Source organism: Hypanus sabinus, chromosome 1 (assembly GCF_030144855.1).
Source record: "Hypanus sabinus isolate sHypSab1 chromosome 1, sHypSab1.hap1, whole genome shotgun sequence".
Lineage (NCBI taxonomy): Eukaryota > Metazoa > Chordata > Chondrichthyes > Myliobatiformes > Dasyatidae > Hypanus > Hypanus sabinus.
Window position 1 is genome coordinate 132,998,337 of NC_082706.1, and position 18,417 is coordinate 133,016,753.

General features: G+C 38.7%; 1 protein-coding gene across 6 annotated transcripts in view; it reads left to right on the top strand.

Moving 5' to 3' along the window:
* LOC132397925 (tyrosine-protein phosphatase non-receptor type 2-like) overlaps nucleotides 1-18,417 on the top strand; it is a 100,667-nt gene that overhangs the window by 72,121 nt on the left and 10,129 nt on the right. For all 6 annotated transcript variants that reach the window (XM_059976748.1, XM_059976739.1, XM_059976782.1 and 3 more), the window contains 3 exons: nucleotides 3,104-3,241; nucleotides 11,922-12,131; nucleotides 12,659-12,820. In XM_059976748.1, coding sequence (XP_059832731.1) covers nucleotides 3,104-3,241; nucleotides 11,922-12,131; nucleotides 12,659-12,820 — 510 coding nt within the window. The remainder of the gene's footprint in view (nucleotides 1-3,103; nucleotides 3,242-11,921; nucleotides 12,132-12,658; nucleotides 12,821-18,417) is intronic.

The following is an 18,417-nucleotide window of genomic DNA, read 5'->3' on the forward strand; positions in this document are numbered from 1 at the left end:
AAGGCAAATGCAATGTTAGCATTCATTTTGTGAGGACTAGAATATAAAAACAAGGATGTTATGCTGAGGCTTTATAAGGCATTGGTTAGACCACCCTTGGAGTATGGTGAGCAGTTTTGAGCCCTTTATTTAAGAAAAGATGTACTGGTATTGGAAGAAGGTCCAGGAAAAGTTCAGGAGAATGATTTCGGGAATGAAAGGGTTAAAGTATGTGGAGTGTTTGATGGTCTGCACTGTTACTCACTGGAGTTTTAAAGAGTGGTGGGGGGGGGGGGAGATCTCATTGAAATCTATCAAATGTTGAAAGCCCTAGATAGAGTGGATGTGAGAGGATAAGTAGGTGAGTCTATGGCCAGAGGGTACAGCCTCAGAATCGAGTGACATCCATTTAGAGCGGATATGAGCAGGAATTTCTTTAGCCAGAGGGTGTGAAGTTGTGTAACTCACTACCAGGAATGGCTGCAGAAGCCAGTTCATTGAGTATATTTAAAGGGCAGGTTAATAGGTTCTTGGTTCGTCAGGGTGTCAAAGGTTATGGGAAGAAGACAGAAGGGTTGAAATGCATAATAAATTAGTTATGATAGAATGGTGGAGTAGACTTGATGAGCTGAGAGGCCTAATTCTGCTCCTATGTCTTATGGTCTTATGGTGTTATACATGATAACACTTTCTTTTTCAACATTGTTTAGGAAGCTTTTATAATCTATTTATTTGTTTGCTGCAACTTTATTCTCATTGTGTACTTTTTCTCTTTTAATCTGCTTTCCTTGCTAAAACTGAACTGTTCCCAATGCTCACGTTTGTTGCTTTGTCTAGCAATCGAGTATAACTTTAGATATTATACCATCTTTAATTTTTGTTATCTATAGTTGTAATTGATTCATTTTGCCCTTCTTTTGCCCTTAACAGTCACATACTTAGAGATACTGATTGCAAGTTTCAGCTGTAAATCCTACTGTATTCCTCAGGCACAAGTTAGTCAAATGACTAGTCCCCCTCGAGACACCTCTTTACATAACCTTTCAAGTGAACAGAGCATGGGTGGGGCTTGATCCTGATTGATCACCATTTATTCTTTTGGTTTTACACCAAAACTATTGCAGTTCCTGCACTCTTTATTTACTGTCAGCCATTGACTATCTAATGCCACAATTATGAATGAAGCTCTCCAATTGCTTCAGATCCCATACAACAGAATTTTTAGTGACCATTTATTCATTGCACAATATTCGGTCTAGGAGAGTCTGTTCTCTGCTCATCTGCTGAACAAATTGATCCAAAAAGCTAAACAAAATCACGTCAGTAGTAATACTGCTCAGAAGTTCTTCAACGTTGTTTCAGACTCAACATTAATTTAAACAATTTCTTCTGCCTGTACATGATCCATATTCTTCCATATTCATGGGTCCATGTAAAATCCTTTTAAACACTACAATTGTATCTGGTTCCACTGCTACCCCTGGCAGCCAACTCCTGTCTATTCAGTTATGATTTTATAGATTATTATTATTTAGGTTGCTATCATTCAATATAACTGTTTTACCCTTTCTACATACATCTTTAATTTCTAGTGTTACCATATGTTCTCCATTATGGCTTAGGAAGTCTGTAGACAATTGTCAATATCTCTGGTCCTTTTGCACCACTGAGCTCCATCCAGACTCATTACACTTTATTTTATGAACTAATGTTTCTGACTAATCCTTTAATTAGCCATCCATTTCCTCCTTTTCCATTTTGCATGTGCTTCCTAACTATTTAATGTCCTTGGATATTCAACTCTAGCTTTGATTATCCTGCAACCATGTCTCTATAATGAAAATCATATTTTGTTTGTTGCTCTCTGTTCACCTTATTATGTTTGCTTTTTTGAGTTTTTAAAGTTTTTAAGCATTCAATCACTTCACAGGATTGTTCCATTGAAATCCATTATCTTGTTGCAGATATCAAAAAACCTACTGACAAATTTATACTTATGGACTTTGTGGGGCATTTTTGCCCTATATCAAATACAACATTGCTCCTAATAAGGGCCTCAGCCCGAAATTTTTTTATTCCTTTCCATAGTGCTGCTTGACCTGCTGAGTTCTTCCAGCAATACATGTTGTCCTCCATTAATGCACAGACTTTTTTTAAATAAAAGTTTGTCTTGAACATACATTGGGCAGAACCATAGATTGGGAATCTAGGTTTTTTGAAGTTTTATGTGACAAAGTAGTGAAGCTTCTTAATCAAAATACTAGTAGAAATGTTCCTGCTTGTCCAGATAACAGCTTTGCTTATTAAGGGAAATGCTTGTAAGGCAATCTAGACTTCAGTCAGATAAATACCAGTGAAAATGTTGCCAAATGATGGAGTAGGAGACGATAAGAGAATTATTTGTTTCCTATTTTTTTTGAAAATTTTAGCAATGCTGAAGCAAGTAATCAGCTGCTCAACATAACTTGTTTTCATAAATTGTATATTGAAAAATATTTATGTGAAAGCACATAACTACAGTTGACTTCCTACAATCACTCAGTAAATGTATTTCCTGCAATATGGTTCCACAGGGATCCACCTGAGTGTTTACCTCACTCCTTTGATCAGTTTTTATTTCTGACTCAAAATAATACATTTTTCAGCTATTCGTACTGTACCCTTAACAAAATTTCTTTCAGATGCATTAATGATTTTTAAGTATATTGTATGTTGTTATTCTAAAGTTTGGTTATGTAGAGTTTCTCCAAACTTAGAGAATTAGGGCTATCACTTAATTATTGGAAAGAGAGTGGCATGACCTTCCTGATAACTCGTCCCATGAGATAGCACTAAAACTTAAAAGTGTAGGCATTGTAATTAAATTTATCTTCTGCTATCAGTGTTAATGTGCAACAAGCAGCACACAATATTACACAGATCTGTCTCTATTTAAGATTGGATAACATTGTTAATGAATTTGATATTTTTCTTCCCTGTGGAACTGACAAGCAAAATATTGAATACAAATGGACTTCATCTAAATTCAATCTCATTAATGTAGCTGTACCATAATAACTTTGTAGCTTTTGAAATGAGTGATTTATTGGAAAGTGGAACTTAAATATAATCTTTTGCATTGCAGGTAAAATGTGAAAAGTATTGGCCAAGCACGAAAGATGAAACAATGTCATATGAAGATACTGGGTTCACTCTAAGATTGTTGTGCGACGATGTAAAATCATACTACACTGTGCGGCAGTTGGAATTGCAGAGAACCTCTGTAAGGAGATTTTTAACTGAAGTGATATTTTAAGGGTCTGATTTCATAGAATCATAAAACCTACAGCATGGAAACAAGCTATTTGACTCAATTCCTCCTCACTGACCAGTGGGCACCTTTCACTATCAATTCCTTGCCTGGTACTTGCCAAAATGCTGTCAGTGACCCAACTTCAACTACTCTGGTAGGCAATTCATTTGAGATGCTGACCACTCTCTAGATGAGCAAGTTTTTATAAATTTAAACCATAATATCCCCACTTCATTGCCCTGATTAATAAAAATTAGTGCTCTAATATGCCTCCCTAACTTGATATCGATCTCTTTTGCCACCTGCAAGGATTTGTGGATTTGTATGCCAAGGTCTCTTTGTCTCTTGGTACCCTCCAAAATCCTATCATTCATTAGTGTATTTCCTACCCTCAAGTACTCCCAAAGATGCCATTTGTCTGGCTTAACTACCATCTACCCATTTCACCAACATGTTTGTATTGCTCAGCAGCCTAAAGCCTGCTGCTGCCACCTGTAAGAAGTATCTTCTTCCCATGTATGCATGGGTTTCCTCCGGGTGCAATGGTTTCACCTCACAGTTCAAAGACATACTGGTTGGTAGGTTAATTGGTCACTGTACATTATTTTGTGATTGGGCTAGGATTAAATTGTGGGATTGCTGGGCAGTGTTGCTCAAAGAGCTGGATGGGCCTACTTTGCGCTGTATCTTAATAAATAAAAACTATTGTAGTGCTTACTCAAACAAACCAAAACCACTTGGAGACTAAGTCGGGTTGATCCTGTATCATACACTATCTAATCCAGTAACAAAGTTTCTCAGTCGAAGAATATGATCAACCTTTTATTAAGAAACTGGCAAAACAATCTTGAAACAAATTAAAAACTAATGAAACTGACATTAGCAGTGTAACAAAATAAAGTCTTAGCCTATGACTTAAGCCAAGCAATCTTGAATGTATTCAAGAATATTCAAATATAGTTAAGCAATATTAAGCATAATTAAGCAGTCAACAAAGAAGATACCACCCCTAGTTCACTCCTTAGCTCTAAACTAGACTGACCCCAAAGACATAGCATGAATACATAACTAAACTCTTGACATCTGCCATGCTGCAACCCACGTGACTAACTACCATAATGAACATAATAAACATACAACACAAAATATAATATAGATAGAAAATAGATAAATGGCTCCAACATCCTAGCCCTTAATTATTATAATAATTACAACTGCATACTGATAAATATCAGGAGACATGAAATCTTAAGTCATACATACAAATATCCTCTTTCTTCTTCCAGACAAGTCATCTTGGCTAGAGGTTATGAGCACTTAGCCCAGTACAGAGTGACCTTTACCACTACTGTCTGAGAAGACAGATTAATGAAGTTTTCAAAGCTGTAGCTCCTCAAACCTCTGCCTTCTGTAGAAGACCAATTTTGGTTAAAGGCCAATCCAAACAGCTAGTCTTGGTCATGATCCTCTTTTGTGTGGAAAGTCTAGAATGATTCTTCCCATGATCTATGAGTTTCAAGGCGCAGTACCGTTAGCAGTAAGCACAATATTTTCTGGGAGGAAATTGTGTCTTGCACTTGACCATTTCTGACATTCTTGCAGCTGTGTTAAATACCCCTTGAGCCACTGTTTCCAAAACAAGTTTGACAGATGGGCAAGTTTCCATCTATGATGAATATAAACGTCTTCCTTTTGGAACACTCTTGGTGGTAAGTATGTGAGGTCTTTAGAAGCAACAGATGGTTGCTGTTAACACTTCCAAATCATTGGGATTGGATGATGTTTTAGTACTCAGATGACCATTGATAATAGCCTGTACTTCACAAAGAACTGTGTGAAGATCCACTTCATCAAGGTTCTTCACCTTCATGGTAGAATTGAGAACCTTTCTTACTGACGTGATCAGACTCTCCAATGTTCCTCATAATGTGACCCAGCCAGGAGGCAGGGTGTTAAAGATCCACTTCATTTCTTTCTGAAGAAGTACATTTCTTGATGTGAATGATTCCACTTCTCAATGGCTTCTCTCAAATCATGCTCAACTCTAACAAAGTTTGTCGCATTATCAGAGAGTAGTTCATGAACCTGTCCTTGTCTTGCTATAAAGCATTGGAAGTGCATTAACAAAAGAATCTGTGTCCAAAGAAGATGCCACTTCAATATGAATAGGTTGTATAGCTAGACAAATAAATATAACCTCGTATCTCTTCACTGTACTCCTGCTTTTCACTTGAAAAGGTCCAAAGTAGTCTACTCCTACACGTGTGAACAACGGTTCATCTGGAGAGACCTTGTCCAGAGGTAGATCTGCCATGTGTTGATGTCCTGGAATTGAATGCAACTGTCAACAAACAACACACTTAGACAAGATTCTTCGTCTAGCTGTACTTGCACTGGGACTACAATATTTTTGGGAAAACCTTGATAACGAGTGCTGATGGTCACTATATCCCACTTATTTATGTACATTCCTCAGAGTGATGTCTGAGATATGAAGAACTTTTGCCAGTTACATCAGGATGTTTAAACTCTTCAGACATGGCCACCCTACCAAGCCATCCACCAACTCTCAAGTAGTTCAAGTACATCTTCAAGGACTGGATTGAGCTTGAAAATATGGCTGTTTCTTTTCACACCTTCTACCCTTTGCAAACTAAAGAAATCATCTGGAAATCTTTCTTTGGAAAAAACCAACAATCTCCATTTCAGCCTTTCTGAGCTCCTTCACTGAGAGACAATCTTAGCCAATCTGACCTTCCTCCACCTCTCTCCCCAAATAATACTCTTATTGTTCTTCTTCCAAGTCAGACTGAGATTGAACAATATTCAGTTGCTTCCTCTTTCAAATAAGAAATAAGAACAGGTTCTTAAATCTAAGAATCTAGGTCATTGTCTTCCTCAAGTGGGTCCAAGACAAGAAGTGATGGATTATGTGTTACCGCTTCCAACACCTCTCCAATCTGCATGACATTCATTGTTGCAATCCCTTTGACTTCTGGATCTTCTAGCAGAAATTCTCCAAAACAGTCTGGATTCACAGGTCATTTGCTTTCAGGCTAAAGGAAATATTGAGATCCTGACACCCATGCCTTATTCTTCAGAAAGACCTTCATCCTTCAACCCTCCAGAGGCCATATCTGCTCAGTTGCTTGAAGTGCTTACACACCTACTTTGAGATGCTTGTGAGAACTTAAGAGTTCCTGAAACTGTAGCAATGAAGATTTGGAACCTGGAACTTGCCTTCTTGATATACTTCAGCAAAGTAGTGGTATCAGTCCAAAAAACTGAATCACGAAGTTGCAGGTGCAACTCCTTCCTCCACAGTATGTCCAGAGGGCTTACCTTTGTAATAATAGTGAGTTTCGTACAAGAGATGGAAACTGACTTTGATGGATCTGTTATAGATTTTCCCATGACAAAAATACTGTGTACCTGAAAATACGTGTCATGCAACATTAGGTAGGTCGCTGCTCCGCAGCCATCTTCTCTTGTGTCTGTAAAGTGGTGTAACAGTGCAACAGTAACTTCTCCAAAATCCAGGAGTTTCAAACACCTATCTTGAAGTCTCCCATTTGGCAGAGTTCTTCCAGCCAGTTTGTCCACTCATGAGCAACTGATAATGTTGGTATAGCATCATCCCAGTCAAGCGCTTTCTTGTAGAATATTGTTAGCAGAAAACACCAACATTCCCAAGGTTCCCAAGGTATCATAGATGGAACTAACTGTGAAGAGGATTCCCCCTACTAGTAAGCAGTCTATCTGATCTTGGGCTTGAAAGTATCAGAGTGAATATACCATTGCACACTCAGTAGCCTCTACATCAAAGGATTATCTTGACTGTAAAGAAAAAAACTGTAGTCTTGAAGAGCCCTCATACCTTCCGATTTGGTAGATGGCCAAGAAAGAGCCTTTTGCTGGTTCAGTGTTCTGTTCATTTTCAGAACGTTCCTGTAGTAAAGGTTTGACCTTTAGATATCCTTCCTCCAAGTTAACAGGCTGGCAACTTCTGACAACCTCTGAGGCGACCTCCAGTGTACTGTTCAAGGGAGTAGAGGCAGTCACCTTATGTGTCAGTCTTGCCTTCGACACTATTCTTAAAAGCCCTCATGAATGCATAATATTGCGATGGATTGCCATCAAAGGTTTGAATCTCTTTTAGGCAGAGATGCAATGCATTGCTGTGGTACAAATAAGGTTGTTATATCATTTTGCTTCCTTATGACATCCATCGTACAATTCAGACCTCTATCGTCTGAAAAATGAGTGTTTTCATATTGTTAAGTTAATGTCCCCAAAAGCACCTTGAGTTGTTGGATATGACTTTGGATCAGAGTGCCTTCTTAGTGCCGGTTGAGAGTGTACACCCTGAACTACCTGTTGTGATCCTAACTCTTGGCTCATAAACATTTGAGGAGCAAATGTACCCATTGAGTGTGTTGGGTTTTCTCTGTGCCATATCAACCTAGGAAGACACACCATAAAGCTGTCCTACTGAAGCACCTTTAACACCCACAGCACTTGAAGCCTTTAGCACTTTAGCTTAAGATCCTTCTTCGTATCTGCTCCTTTTCTTTTCCAAAGCTGTTCTTCCATCTGCTCTTGTTCTTCCAATGCATGTATATTTGTTGCTGTGTGAATAATGCAGTTAAACCTGCCTCCATTTTAATGCATGCCAAAGAGATATCAGACACATCGGATGTTCTGCTGGCAACATAACTTGCAGTACACACATTTGAAGCGCTGTCAACTGGGTGTATATCATCCTGTGGATCCTCAACTTTATACATAGTCAAAACACGTGTTAGACTTTGAGAAGCCTTTTTGCTTGTTTCAGCAACATAACCTTCAACATCGCATATTTGTTTCAGCAATTTGCTATGACTATTAACAAGAATCTCATTATTTGCAGATCTTTCAACTTGCTTATCACTATGGAATAGAAATGAAAGAAAACCCATAATGTTGCTTAGCAACAACTTCATGGAGAATGTGCAAGTCTTTAATGTGAGACTCCACTTGAGACATTTTCTGATCCTCACATAAGACTTGTAATTTTATGGTATTAAACCTTTAATTTTGCTCACAATTTTCTTAAATTCCTTTTGAGAACTATTGATTCTGTTTGCTAAAAATTTCTCAGTAAGTTTAACTTCTCTTTTAACCCCGACTTCAAGGTCACTGATTTCAGCTCCATTCATGTTGGTTTTTCAGCTGCGCATACCAGACCAAACAAAATGCTTTCAATTCAAGTGTTGGCAACCAGAATATTTAAGCATTTCAATAGATCCATTCTTCTGCTCCATCCCTGTAGCCACATAGTCATCTAATCTGTGTCTATTCTTGTGTTTACTAGTTTATGGCACTAGAAGCAATTATCTTTCAGGTCCTGCTCTTTAAACGGCTATTTAGTTCTTTATGCTCATATTACAGGGCCTTATCCTTTCTACTAAGTGATTGATACCTCTGGCTATTCACCTTATTTAGATTGTCTTGCAGCAAGTTCACGACATCCTTAACCCTAGCACCATGGAGACAAATACAAGTGTACTTGTTATCAAGGGGGATAACTACAGAGTCTCCTGCACTGTCTGACTGGTATTCTTGATGGTCGCTCATGTCCTCTCTTTCTGTACCCCCTGGGTCAGCCATAGTACAACTGATTAGTGTCCTATCAGACCTGAACCTATTTTAGAGTGTCAAAGTAACATCATGGCCTAATAGCATAATATTTATTATTACACAGCATTGGGACCTTAGTTGGGCAGTAATTATGTTTTGTTCAGCAGCTAGAGACTTTGATATTGGTACATAGCCAAAAAGCATCCATTTCCAATTCAGATTGTACTTTTCCAGAAAACGTTCAGTTTCTCTGGTTTTAATTTTGACCCTCCTAGAGCCTTGAATCTGAATAGATTTTTGGATATGATTAATTACAGACGCTGTTCCATTCAGATTTCTGCAAATTCGTGATCTATTTGAAGCCACTCCTGTTTTTGTTTGTTGCAAGTAACTGGTCTGTTTTCAAGTAAGGTCCTGAAAATGTGTCAGTTATAGGAATTTCACTGATAATTGGCGAGAGAACACTGATAATCTGATATCTTACTCTTTGGCAAACCCTGATAGATTGACATTTGACTCATTGGGTGTTGTTTCCCCATGTTTCCTTTAAACTCACTGGTGCCCTGGTTTCTAAGCGCATTTAATCTCAGAGATTTCTTGAAAGTTATTGTTCTGTGTATTTTTACTTAAAGTATATTGTAAGTGTGTTGGGGTATTCATAGGGGAATAACGTGCAGTAGTTCTGCATGACTATACTGCTGAGCAGAGTGTTTTACTGTGCCAAGAATTATATTTTTTTTTAAAGTAGCAAAAGGAGATTTAATAAGTGAGTTGTTAATTGTTGACAAGTTGTGTTTGGTTTTGGTTTATTATTGTCAATCTACCAAGATTGAATAGCTTGCATACTGTTTATACAAATCAAATCATTACACAGTGCACGGAACTGGAATAAGGTAAAATAGTAACAATGCGGAATAAAGTCTCAAAGCTACTGATAAAGTGCAAGATCATACAAGGTAGATTGTGAGACCAAGAGTCCATCTTTATTATGTAGATGGATCATTTAATAGTCTTATAACAGTTGGTTAGAAGCTGTCCTTGAGTGTCGTCATGTGTGTTCTCATTTTTTGTATCTTCTACCCAATGGGAGAGGGGAGAAAAAGGGCATCTGGTCTGGGTGGTGTCTTTGATTATGATGGATGCTTTAGTGAGACAGCAAGGAGCATAGACAGTCCGTAGAGAGGAGTCTGGTTCCTGTGATGTGCTGAGATGTGTCCACAATTCTGCAGTGTCTTGTGGTCACATGCAGAGTACTTGCCAATTGAAGCAATGATGCATCCAGATAGGATACTTCCTATGGCGCATCGTTAAAAATTAAGGAACTTTAAGCTTCTCGATTCTCTACTTCAGCACCATTGATGTAGACAGAAGCATGTGAACCATTTCCCTTTCTGAAGTCAGTGACTAGCTCTTTTGTTCACACTGAGGGAAAGGTTGCAGTCATGACATCATGTAGCTAAGTTCACTTTTTATTTTACTGTACTCTGACTCATCATTATTTGAGATGTGGCCTACGACAGTGGTATCAGTAAACTTACCAACAGAATTAGAGCAGAGTCTAGCCAAGCAGTCATGAGTGTATGGGGGCTGAGGATGCTTAGAATAATCATGGCAGAGGTGTTGCTGACTATCCTTACTGATTGCAGTCTGTTGATCAGAAAGTCTGAATCTTTAAGTTAGAAACTTAAAGGTTGGGTAATGGGTTTCAGGATAGAAGTGCTGGCCGGTGGTGTAGTGGCATCCACACCGGACTTTGAGGCAAGTGGTCCCAGATTTGAATCCGGCTGGCTCCTTGCACATTTTCCATCTGTGCTAGGCTGACTGTCAAGCTAGCAACTCGATGACAAATGCTAAAGAAATGGCAAGGTTGCCACCTGATGTACCAGAAGGCGCATCTTTAGCATTTTGCTTCCAAGTCAATATTATAATACAATGGATTCTGGTGAATTGAGCCTCAGTTAATCCGGGCAGCCACTTATTTGTGACAACTCTTATAAAAACAAAAACTAAATGCCCAGGATTCCCTTTGTTTAATTGGCCCTTAACTGGGGCAGGAGGCTTTTGCTGAACTGTTTCTAACTAGCATCAGTTAGACACCACACCATGCTTGAAACAAACCGTTTTTAAATAGCATTAGTTGTATGTGTTTGTGTTCAAAAAGCAGTGATTTTTGTCACTGATAGTTGGTGACAAACTAGCAATAAGACAATTCATTGCTGTTTCAAGCGTTCAGGCTTGGAGATGCCAGAAATGACCAGGAGTGAAAATGAAACTATTTCACTTCCTCAACAAATTAGGAACTACAGAGAATTTGAATGTATTGACACTCATTGAGTGTTATAGTGAAATGAATGTTTGGAGGATGCAAACGTCAAAAGCATTGTATGAAGACAGTTCACTATCTGCACTAGGTGTCTGCGCTGATTTTGTTCATTTACAGTCAGCTTAAAGAACACAGCTGTGTACTCTGGATGAATTTCTTTGATAAATATTATGAACTAATACACAGTTTTATAGTACTGTAGTGATATTGGTAGTGTTCTAAATTGTTCTGTAATTAATTTAAATACATAACCTGTTAATTAGTTAAACATGAGTTTGTCTTTTTTTTAATATATCTTTTTAACTATTTCAGTGGAAGTTTGGCTAATTGGGGCAAAATGTATTGGTCCCATTGTGCCCTAGTTAACTAGAATCCTCTGTATGGGATTGGAATAAATTTTTATAAATTGATTTTTGTTTCTACGCTGTTGGTTTCAGAAGCTCATTTAATGGGATGTAGGAAGTCTTAAGTTGTATTTGTTTTCCTGGAAGTTAGAACTTTGTAAATTTATATCTTAAATTGAAACTTTTAGGTAATGGTCCTGAAGAAACTTCTATAGTTTGAGATTTTTCTTTTATTCTTGACTTCAGTTTTTATTTTGGAAGTTTAAAGGTGTTAAACCACATATTTGGAAATGTTTTATCTACATTCTATTTTTCAATGTTACTACCGATTTATCTGTGTTTCTTGTTCTTTTTGTACCACTAGACTGGAGAAACCAGAGAAATCTACCATTTCCATTACACCACTTGGCCTGACTTTGGAGTACCTGAATCCCCTGCTTCATTCCTTAATTTTTTGTTCAAAGTAAGGGAGTCTGGCTGCTTGAACTCAGATTGTGGACCTACTGTTGTTCACTGCAGTGCAGGCATTGGAAGATCTGGTACTTTCTCTTTGGTTGATACATGCCTTGTTTTGGTGAGTGGTCATAAAGTTAAATAGTTACTGAAAGTAGCACCTGGTTGCCTCACACTGAAATATCATTTTATATCCTATTATTTTTGCATGTCATGTAAAATTAAGATTGAGTAATATTCAGGCCAATTCAATAAATAGTTGAATCATAATAAAAGGTTTGGGTGTGGGGGGGGGGGCAAGTTTTTTCATTTTGACTTTATAGTCTGATAAATAGTTGATTTCATTGACAATTCATCTGCTATCATGACCTTTTTAATGCAGATTACTTACTGTACAAACATCAGTATTAATCATATAATAGTTCCTTTTAATGCTCCTTTGCTGTGTAGACAGGTTGCTTTTCCATTCCCTGTCCCTTTCCATGCAGAACCCAAGTAATGGTGGAAACTTGAATGTGGTTTGCCAAGAAAAGCAACTCTATACTCTATACTTTGTAGGTGCCTGTAATGATTATGGTTACTGTGCAGATGAACACATGCAAATTTTGTTTTTAAACCTGTCAGCTGAGGAGGATATATTTCTTGCAGATGGAAAAACGCAAAGATCCATCTTCTGTGGACATCAGAGAAGTACTGTTAGAAATGAGGAAATACCGGATGGGACTCATACAGACCCCAGATCAGTTGAGATTTTCATACATGGCAGTTATAGAGGGAGCAAAATATATCATGGGAGACTCATCAGTGCAGGTAAAAGCTGTTTATTCTCCTCCGTGATATTTCTGACTAATTGATAGACCATTTGTCATAAAGTTTGACAGTACAGAATCACACCCTATCCTATGTCACCTATCACCAAACCAGTTTTGGATGCAATTACACAGCTTGCCATGGATCTCATGTTCCTTAATCTTCTGAACCAGCCAAACTGCAGAGTCTTGTTAAATGCCTTTACTAAATCATTATCAATGGGTACCTACTCTGTCTTTTTCAATATTAGTTAGCTCCTCGAAAGAACTTGATCAAATTAGTGAAGGAGGATTTCCCCTGTACAAAGCTATGCTAACAATCCATTATCAACTTCCACTTTTCCAAAAGTACATCAATCTATCCCATAAGATTTTCTTCAATAATTTTCCTACAACTGAGAAGTTTCACTAGCCTGTAGCTGCCTGGCTTATTCCTGCTGCCCTTTAATAAAGAAACAACTTTTGCTATCATCTGGTCTTCTGACAGCTCATCTGAAGCTAAGGAAAGTGTAAAAAAATATTTGTCATAGCTCCAGCAATTTTCCTCCCCGGCTTTTCAGAGCAGCCTGAGTTAGACCACAAGACATAGAGGCTGAATTAGACTGTTTGGCCCATTGAGTCTGTTCCGTCATTTGATCATGGCTGATCCATTTCCCCCTCAACCCCAATCTCCTTCCTTCTCCCCCTATCCTTTAATGCCTGACCAATCAAGAGCATCAACTTCTGCATTAAATACACCCAATGACCTGTGCTCCATAGCCGCCTCTGTCAATGAATACCACAGAATCACTGCTCCCAGCTAAAGAAATCCCTCCTAATCTCTGTTCTAAGTGAACGTCCCTCTATTTTGTGATTATGCCTCTGATCCTAGGCTCCCCTCTATTGGAAACATCCTCTACATATCCACTCTATATAGGCCTTTAAACATTCAGTAGGTTTAAAGGTTTAAATGAGATTTCTGCACCCCCCCCCCCCCCCACCATCATTATTCTTAATTCCAGTGAATACTGGTCCAGAGTCATCAAAGTTTCCTCATGTGATAAGCTTTTCATTCTTGGAATTATTTTCATGAACCTCGTTTGAACCCTCTCCAATGTCAGCATATCCTTTCTTAGTTAAGGAGCCCAGAACTGCTCTCAGTACTCACTAGTGCTTTATAAAGCCTCAGCGTTACATCCTTGCTTTTATATTTCAGTTCTCTTGAAATTAATACTAACATTGCAGTTCTGTACCTCACCACCAACTTAACCTGCAAGTTAACCTTTAGGAAATCCTTCAAAAGGACTCATAAGTCCCTTTGCTCCACAGATTTTGAATTTTCTCTCTGTTTAAAAAATAGTCTATGCTTTTATTCCTTCTCCAAAAGTACATGACCTTGCATTTCCTGACGTGTTCCTTCTGCTACTTCTTTGCCCATTCTCCTAATCAGTCTAAGACCTCCTGCAGCCTGCCACCTTCCTCAACACTACCCGCCCCCCCCACCTATCTTCTATCATTCACAAACTTGGCCACAGAGCCATCAGTTCCAACATCCAGATCATTGACAGTGATCTCAACACAGACGACTGCAGAACACTACTAGTCACTGGCAGCCAATCAAAAAGGCTCCCTCTTCCCCACTCTTTGCCTCCTGCCAATCAGCCAGTGCGCTCTCCATGCTGGTATCTTTCTTGTAATACCATGGGCCTTTATTCTAAGCAGCCTCATCTGCAGCACCTTGTCAAAGGCCTTCTGAAAATCTAAGTACACAAAATCCACCAATTCTTCTTTGCCCGTTCTGCTTATTATTTCCTTAAAGAATTCCAATAGATTTGTCAGACAAGATTTTCCCTTAGTGGAAACCATGCCAACTTCAGCTTATTTTACCATTGCCTCCAAGTGCCCTGAAACCCTGTCTTCCGCAGTGAAGACTGACGCAAAATACTTACTATATATCATCCACCATTTCTTTGTCCTTCTTTACTACCTCTCCAGCGTCATTTTCCAGTGGTCCAATATCTACTCTTAGCTCTCTTTTACTCTTTGTATACCTGAAAAAAACTTTTTGTACAGGTGTTCCCCCGTTTTTCGAACATTTGCTTTACGACACCTCGCTGTTACAAAAGACCTACATTAGTTACCTGTTTTCATTTACAGAAGATGTTTTCACTGTTATGAAAAAAGGCAGCGCGTGCCCCAAGCAGCCAAACTCCTCCCCTGGAACTGCATTCCAGCTGGCATTGCTTAAACACTTGCCTCTGAGCATCTGTGTTTTATTCCGATTTATTTTGTGCATCCATTAGCAAGTTGAGTTCTAAGGTATCGGAAAAGCCTAAAAGAGCTCGTAAGGGTGTTACACTTAGCGTAAAACTAGACATAATTAAGCGTTTCAATCGTGGTGAACAAAGTTAGGACAAAGTAAGTTTGGCTTACTTTGACGAAGATGATGTTGAAGAGGTTTTGGCATCCCATGACCAACAACTGATAGATGAAGAGCTGACGCAATTGGAAGAGGAAAGGATAACAATTGAAATTGAAAGCAGTAGCGAACGGACCAAAAGTGAAGTTGTCCAGAAACTCAACATGAAGCAACTGCGTGAGATTTTTGCTGCAATGCTGACAATTGACAATGCTGTAATGATGGCAGAAAAGTACGACTTTAATTTTGAAAGGGTACGTAGGTTTAGGGCATATTTGCAGGATGGTTTGAGTGCTTACAAAGAACTGTATGATAGGAAAATGCGCGAGGCTAAGCAGTCAAGCATACTGTCGTTTTTCAAGCCTTCCACATCAGCCACAGCAGACGACGAACCTCAACCTTCGACATCAAGGCAGGCAGACGTAGAATACGGAAGCAGACGACAATGAGATGACACCCCAGTCTCCCACCATCCCAACCTCTGACAACTCAGCCTAACACACCATTATTAATGTGCTTGCTGTCTTTCCAATTCCAGTAAGTGATACTACACTGTACATACATTATTTCTACTTTATTATTATTTGTGTATTTTTATGTGTTATTTGGTATGACTTGGCAGCTTCATAGCTTAAAGGTTGCCGGAGAGAAGGCTTCTGCGAGAGCACTTGTGCTGAATGTTTCTGCCGAGAGCGCTTGCGCCAAATGTTTCTGACGCGAGTGCTGCCGAGAGCGCTTGTGTGAGATTTTCACTATGGTAGACAGTGCTGCAATGATTGCAGAAAAGTATTTCTGCTTTATATAGGCTGTGTATTTATCATATCATTCCTGCTTTTACTATATGTTACTGTTATTTTAGGTTTTATGTGTTACTTGGCATGATTCGGTAAGTTATTTTTTGGGTCTGCAAACGCTCACAAATTTTTCCCGTATAAATGAATGGTAATTGATTTTTCACTTTACGACATTCTGGCTTACGAACCGTTTCATAGGAACACTCTAGCTTTGGATGGTGGGGGAAACCTGTATCCTCTTGATATTATTAGCTAGTGTACCTTCAAATTTCATCTTTTCACTCCTTATGTTTTTTTTAGTTGATGAGCGTTCCCAGACCCAAAAAATAACCTACCATATCATACCAAATAACACTAACGTATGGTAAAAGCAGGAATGATACCAACTAAAAGAGACCACTTTGCTGCTAGCAGAACCAATAATAACATCGGCAGCTTTCAAAATTCATTCTCTCTGCGTGTAAATAGCACGAATGGTGAACGCAGGCAAGTTCAACGCAGGCACGATGTCTTTATTTCATTCACCATGATCAATACGTATAATTATGTCCAGTTTTCTGATAAGCGTAATACCTTTACGAGCTCTCTTAGGCTTTTCTGATACCTTAAGACACAGCTTGCTAACGGATGCACAAAATAAATGGAGATGAAGCACGGATGCACACAGGCACAGTTCAAAGCTATGGCGATTTGATGCTGAGTGTAGTTCCCAGGGAAGGAGCTTGGTGGCACCACTCTTGCTGCTTGGGGCATGCTATACAGTAACAGTTGCCTCTATTACAGTAACAGCTCACTGCAAAACAAATGCTGAACGCTATTTTCGCTTTTCGTCTTTTTTCATAAAAGCAAAAATCCTCTTCGGATTTCTTTCGGTTAGTGAAAACAGGTACTAATGTACGTCTTTCATAAAAGCAAAATGGCATAAAGAAAACTTACAAAAAGTGGGGGATACCTGTATTTTTTTGCTCTATTATATGCCCTTTTTGCTTTTATGTTGACTGCAGAATCGAAAAGGGTAACAAATACAGTACTCTATATTGTCTCAATTCACGCAGTACAAGAAATAAGTGGATGATTGTGTTGCACTATCGTAGATTGTCAGGTACGATGTTGTGGCAATCACTGAATTGTGGCTGAAGGATGGTTGTAGTTGGGAGCTGAGTGTCCAAGGTTACACGTTGTATTGGAGGGACAAGAAAGTAGGCAGAGGGAGTGGAGTGGCTCTGCTGTTAAAGAATAGCATCAATTCAGCAGAAAGGTGAGCCATAGGATCAGAAGACGATGAATCCTTGTTAGGAATTGAAAGGGTAAAAGGACCCTGATGCGGAGCACAGATTACAACAGGAAATAGAAAAGGCGTATCAAAAAGCCAATGCTATGAAAGTCATAGGAGATTTTAACATAGAAGTTAATTGAGAAAATCAGGTTGGAAATGGATCTCAAGAGAGTGAATTTGGTGAATGCTTACAAGATGGCTTTTTTGAACAGTTTGTTGTTGACCCTACTAGGGGATCACCTATGCTGGATTGGATGTTATGCAATGAATTGTAGGTGATTAGGGAGCTAAAGGTAAACGAACCCTTAGAAGGCAGTGATCAAAATAATACTAAGTTTATCTTGAAACTAGATAAAGAGAAAGTAAAGTGTTGTAGCAGTATTTCAGTGGTAGAGCATATTACAATTGTATGAGAGAGGAGTTGGCCAAAATAAATTGGTAGGAGATGCCGGCAGGGAGGACAGCAGAGCAACAATGATGTGAGTTTCTGTTAAAAAAAAAATGAGTAAGGTGCAAGATAGAGTATCCCAAGAACAAAGAAATATTCAAATGGAACGACAGTATAACTGTGGCTGACAAGGAAAGTCAAAGCTAATGTAAAAGCAAAAGACAGGGCATAAAACAAAACAAAAATTAGCAGCAAGATAGAGGATTGTGAAGCTTTTAAAAACGTACAGAAAGCAACTAAAAGAATCATTAGGAGGAAATAGATGAAATATGAAAGCAAGCTCGCAAACCATATTAAAGTGAATAGCAAAAGCTTGCAAGTATGTTTTTTTTAAAAAAGAGACGAGAGTCGATATAGGCTGTCTAGAAGATGAGGCCAGAGAAATTATAATGGGGGACCAGGAGATGGTTGATGAAATAAATGAGTATTTTGCATCAGTCTTCACTGTGGAAGACACTAGCAGTGTGCCAGATGTTGAAGGGTGTGAGGGAAGAGAAGTGAGTGCAGTTGCTATCACAAGTGCTCAAAAAGCTGAAAGACCTAAGGATACATAAGTTACCTAGACCAGATGAACTACACCCTTGGGCTCTGAAAAAGGTAGCGGTAGAGATTGCATTAGTAATGATCTTTCAAAACTCATTGAACTCTGGCATGGTGCCAGAGGACTGGAAAATTGAAAATG